Source organism: Argentina silus (assembly GCF_951799395.1).
Source record: "Argentina silus genome assembly, chromosome: 11".
In the NCBI taxonomy this organism is placed as follows: domain Eukaryota; kingdom Metazoa; phylum Chordata; class Actinopteri; order Argentiniformes; family Argentinidae; genus Argentina; species Argentina silus.
This window is the reverse complement of record NC_139665.1, coordinates 18,956,605-18,962,354: the sequence shown is the minus strand read 5'-3', so window position 1 is coordinate 18,962,354 and position 5,750 is coordinate 18,956,605. Positions and strand designations below refer to the sequence as shown.

The window sequence follows — 5,750 nt, the reverse complement described above, 5'->3', positions numbered from 1 at the left end:
AATAGCCGCTTTTCGATAGTGGTGCCAGTGCATGCCAAGGCTTACTCGTAGCCAGCTAGTGCTCAAGAATACTCCACCATCGCTCTAGAGCTAAAAGCCTGAGAACCAAACAGGCCCGGAGTAAGCACCGCTGAAGCCCGGGAGTGACTGCAATAGCATTTATCATTGGCACACAGCATAAGCCACACTGTGGAAAGCCGGCTATTGAAACTCTTACCATGCCAAGTAGGCCTTATTTTAGGATCACACACCAAAAAAAGAAAAAAAAAAAAAGGACGACACCATAACCTAGTTATGTGAAGCCAGGACAGGTCTATCCCACTCACTAGCAATTCTTCAGTTTAATAGATTCACATAGTTTTCTCCTAGGCCACTAGATGGCAGAGGGCTCAAAGGACTGTTTGTGTGACCACACCCACTGGCAAGGAACTCAGCATATTCCATTTGTTGTGCATCCGCTGGCCTGGTTATTTCATAACCAGTTCATGCTGACACTCAACCTGGCTAAGAGGAAACATCATAACATATCTGAAACCTTTGAGCATTTGGTTAAACCATATCCTTATGGACAGCAATCAGCCATAAAATATCAATCGTTCAAACAAGTACATAGAAACAGGCTTTGAAAATATCAAGAGCAGACAAAAGGTGATGGCTTTTACAACTTTATTATTATTTTAGTACAACAGTTCAAGTCAACTAGTTACTGTATCTAATGCGATGTCAAAGTGTATTGCTCTATTGCATTCCATGTATAAGACCCCCCCCCCCCCTTTTTTTCCAGTGATGTCCAAGGTGGCAAGTCTGGCATACAGCAAGAAGTCATGTGCTTCAGAGACAAACCCCCATATTTTAAAAAAGCGGGGGAAAAAGGAAGCGGAACAAACATGACAGATCTTACAGAGCAAGATTAGCAGGTTCTAGATAACAAAGCTGCACAACACCTGCATTTACTACAGTGAAACTGATGACAGCCCAGACCAATTAACTGTGTGCTACTTTCAATAAGTGCCAAGAACAGGTGTTGCTCATAGCATACATTTTCCAAATCGCACTATGGAATAGATAATGTTAAGGACCTATGCATAGGGACATGCTTCCTTAAAGGATTAGTACAGACTGCTAATTCGCAAACGGTCAGAAGCTGCAATGACAAATCTACATATTCAAAGAATGGATTAGACGCAACAAGGGAAAATATTCCACATGTAAAAACATAGCAAGTACACTTGGAGCAGGACATTTTTTTAAATTCACAAAGTGGAACTTCATATTCTTCATTCAAAGGTGGGCAGTGAACACAAAAATACTGGCCATCAAACAAAATAAATCAATCTTTGGATACGTAAAAAACCCTATACAATCCCCGTTTGCAAAGTTCAGTTTTCTGCACCTTCACCACCCTCTTTGGTTTCCTTTTTCATTCGAACCTCTTCCAGTTTCTTATCCTGGAGAAAAACAAATGCTAAATGTAAATAACATTCTTCAAAATGTGAACATGAAAGAACTTCAGTCTCCAGCAGCAAACAAACACTATCACTCAAGGTGCAAACATACCTTCTCCTTGAATTTCTCACTCATTGCTGCCAAAAGTGCTGTGCGATTCTCTTTGTTGGCCTCCATTTTCTGATTCAGTTTCTCCTCTGCCATCTTGCTGAAATTGTTGTTCTCCTCCATAGCTTTCTGCAGCACTTCCTTTTCATGCTCACGCTTCTCAGCTAAGTGCTTCAGAACCTCTGCTTCATGGGACTGTAGAGAGGGATTCAGTTACTTTATATTTTCAAACCAGCTTATCATGGCAAGGCAAGACATCAACTACATTGAACCTGTGTCCTACAATATTTGTCCAGCAGTAGCACAGGATATACACATTCATGTTCTAGCCCAGCCTCAACACCTGATTCAAGTAATCAAGAGCTTGATACCAAGTTGAATCAAATGTGCTAATGCTACACTAGAACCAAAATGTGCACACCATGGGTCCCAAGGCCCAGACCACAATATATAAATGCCCATGATTGTGTCAGTACAGCTTCGCAATTGATACAAAGAGGTCTCTCATTAATGAGGGCATACCTTGCGCCTCTCCTCCGCAGCTTCCAACTTCCTTTGGATTTCCTCCAATGAAAGGTCCTTCTTTTTGGGAGGGGAAAGCGGAAACTCTCCCTTGGCATCTGGGCCTGTGCCTGACAGGATAACTTCAAAGGCTTGACCAGAGGACCGCTTGTCCAGCTCCTTTACCAGAATATCTGGAGGGACAAAGAACATCCATCAGCATGACCCCTTGATAGCCTGTCATCATGACATCAAGCCATCATAGTGTTATGGATTGGCAAATTCTAAACTTTTATGTCCATGCATAGGGTAGAGAATAGGGATGCAGTAAGTCTGTAGTGGTCTGATGGACAGCAAAATAAAGACTTACCTCCAGAGTCAGCCATTTCTGCGAGTCAATATACCTGAGAAGAAAGGAAAGGGGATATCATTACTAGAAATTCCTTGAACATTACACCCACTCGAGAAGAATTGATTAGATTTCCATCTCATCGCCATTGTTAGCAGGTCCCTCCCTAGTCTCTCGTAGCCATACTGCCAATTCACATTGTTCATTGGAGATCCAGATTACCTATTTTCAATCCAAGCTAGATTGGTTAGACAATGCAGGATGTTTAAAGAGTAATGGACTTCTAAACACTTCTTTACTGATGTGGCAGGGAAAGCTGCGCTCTTAGTTTTCAAACTTGAACCATCACTTCAAGAGCAGTAAGCTTACATGCCGCCAAATACCAAAACTACCAGGAATTCGTTAGCTAGCCCACAGATGGTAAAATGAGCCTGAAGGTCTTGGGGTTGGATACATAGTAGGTTTAATATAAGTCTCATTTGACTTAGCTAGTGAGACTAGTGATAATACCTACTAGTGTTTGGCATGAATAATAAGTTGTAGATCTATACACTGCAGGTTTAATTGTGACAATGATTTGTAGGCTGACTGTGTCCTGAAAAGCATCTAGGCTATTATGTTTATTCATTTGGATACAAGGCACTGTAGTTTTAATTGCAACATTGCCTATTTGGAAATGTGGCCTTAATAGGCTTTTTGGTAGGTAATTTTTAATAGCCTAAAACATTTAGAAAAAAATAAAACGCATGTGGCTCCCCTGTAAACCTGATCGCCCACCCCTGCTCTAGTGGGATGTGGCGACAGCGCTCCATTCGCTTGTATTCATGCGAAACGCAACATGGAGCCAAACAAAGCCAATTGGCGACATCCTTCGGTCATCTTGAACACAGCAACTAACCACCGCCCAGGCATTCTATTCAAATCTACAACACTATATAGCATGTAAACTTCATTACCAATGACACACATTAAATCAAGCCACTTTAGGAGGGGCAAGGCCTTCAGCCACGTTCATTTCGCAATTGATTGCAAAGGCCATAGTTTAATTTTTTTTTTTTTTTTTTTAAAAAGCCATGAGGTTGTAGGCAGCAGCTTCACACAGGATGCTTATTTCATTATCTCGAAACATTCAAATGTCATGATCACACGCATCAAGACGTGCACCGCGCGCTTCGAGAGACCACAAGTGGGGGAGAAAAAGTTGCACCTCCAAATGCTATAATGTGGTTTGTCTACCGTTACTCTGCACTAGATAGCTGTTCTTCGCATTGCCAAAAGCCAAATGAATAGAAACATCCACAATAGGCGCTCACTCGGATGAAGCGCAAAAAATAAAAAAAAAATAAACACCTGCACCAGTCAATCTGATAACCATTGGGTTTGCATTTTCCTACTCCAGACAGCATAGCCTACTAGATGACAAGAAACCAATCAAAACAGTGAACAGTCCAAAAATATGGTGGACGCGGTAAAACAAAGGCGCTTTGATAAGCGATGTCAACGCGAGCAGCTGCAAACAAAGACGAGCGCGTGCCATGTTCAGCTCCACCCGTTTTCGCCATAGCGCGACAACTGCACGTCTTGAATGCCTGGCATCTCCCAGTCCAATTTTTTTTTATTTTTTAAATCAGGTTTAAAACAATTATCCAGCAAGCAATTCCACAAATGTGGATTAGGTTACGACTTAGGTTAAATGGAAATGAATTGAGCAGTTAGCTACCGTGTATGACTTTAGTATAGCCATGGCAGTAGTGTTAATTTGCCAGTCTCCCTGCAAACAATAGCAGGATAAAGCGCCATCAAGGCATCTCTGGCTAGTCAACACTGTCACTGGCTGGCTGTCAGAACAAAGCGTTTGTGCATAGACTTTTCGCTATGGCCAGCCAATAACCCCCGACATGTTAACTAGTTATATATAGCAAAAACGATAAACATAAAGTGGACCTTAGAAACGTGGTAAAGAGTCCAAATTTGAGGACCCTAGCCAGTTGGCCAATTACTATAGTTTGCTGAGGTAAAAAACTGCAGCTGAGCCTTGTCACCAGATTACCTTCACCGCTTGATCACAAACCACAAAATTGCTAATTTCTGTCCATTTGTGAATAAATGTCTTTCAACAACACATTTTAATATGAACCATACGCTAAGTAGAGGTTAATGTCACACCCACCTTGACAGATAGTAGAGACTGAATTCTCCTCAGCAGACCTTCGCCGCGAGTTCTGTGAGCGTGTAGGGGCAGTTTGAGCATAAAAACACCAAAAATGTATGTCGTCACACCATGTTCTGGAATTCTATTGGTTATGTTATTAATCTCCTCCCTTCTGGTAGTTGTAGTTTTTTTTACTTTCCAGATCTCTGAACTGGGCCACAAGACGAGCATCTTTTATTGGCCAAGTGATAATAGCCGAACATAGCCTACATGTATAGCACCAACTAACCATCATGGTGCCATATCTATTCCAGCATGATTCGTTCTTTAAAATGATGTTAATGCTATTTATTTGTGCCTATCCTTAAAGATGCAACCCTTAATTAGTTTTTTTAGCCCAATGTTCAAGATTCAAGATTCAAGATTCTTTATTTGTCACGTGCATACAAGTATACAGTGAAATGCAAAAGTGACAGTGCCACAGAGTAGTGCAACAATACAATACGTTTTAAAATAGAATAAAATAAAATAGAAGTACTAAAAAATATACAGTATGGACAGTATAAACAGTATAAAAAATATGAACAGTATAAGCAGTAAGCAATATCAACAGCAGATGGATGAAGGCTTAAAACAGCTGTAGAACTGCTGTAGTAGTGGTCACTGATGCATGACTAAGTGGATAGAGAGGAACATGACCCCCACATCATCTGAACAACAGAACCTGCAGGGGAACTGGGTGAAGCTAGACATGTTTTTATTTTTTATTTTGTTGTCTTGTTTTTGTTTTGTTTTTAGAGGTTGTGTTACTGGACTGAATGTTGTCTGACATACACATGTCAAGTCTAAAATGAGAGGCAATTCCAATGTAGAAGTATAAAACCAAGTTAGGGTTTGCTATACAGTAGATGTATTACTTGCTCTAAGTGAATAGCATGTTGTTGTAGCCTTATAGGTTGTACAATGTTAACCTCTCTTACAAACAAGTGACCATATGGTCCCTGCAAGCTCAGCTGCCTAACCGTCATTCAGATAATGTGTAATTATAGTTGAATAATGGCGACTGGTACTGTTGAACAATGTGTCCCATAATTTCATCAGTCTTTTTGCTATGTAGCTATCTCCTATCTCCAATGTTTGTGGTGGGATAGAGCTGAACTTCAATCATGTGAAATAGACCATTTCATTTTAGGA

At 40.7% G+C, this 5,750-nt stretch overlaps 1 protein-coding gene across 1 annotated transcript; it reads right to left on the bottom strand.

Annotated features, from left to right (window-relative positions):
* Positions 1-657: 657 nt before the first annotated feature.
* LOC310811787 (stathmin-like) lies at positions 658-4,631 on the bottom strand. Its single transcript, XM_083680086.1, has 5 exons — positions 4,575-4,631; positions 2,426-2,459; positions 2,077-2,249; positions 1,558-1,749; positions 658-1,448 (listed from the first exon to the last, which is right to left on the bottom strand). Exons 2-5 carry the CDS (start codon positions 2,439-2,441, stop codon positions 1,380-1,382), a joined length of 450 nt encoding a protein of 149 aa, XP_083536212.1. The 5' UTR covers positions 2,442-2,459; positions 4,575-4,631; the 3' UTR covers positions 658-1,379.
* Between the last annotated feature and the right edge of the window lie 1,119 nt (positions 4,632-5,750).

Coding starts and splice junctions, on each gene's coding strand:
- LOC310811787 (XM_083680086.1), bottom strand. Junction 1,750..2,076: donor CTGCGGAGGAGAGGCGCAAG/GTATGCCCTCAT, acceptor CCCTCTCTACAG/TCCCATGAAGCAGAGGTTCT. Junction 1,449..1,557: donor GTGAGAAATTCAAGGAGAAG/GTATGTTTGCAC, acceptor GTTTTTCTCCAG/GATAAGAAACTGGAAGAGGT.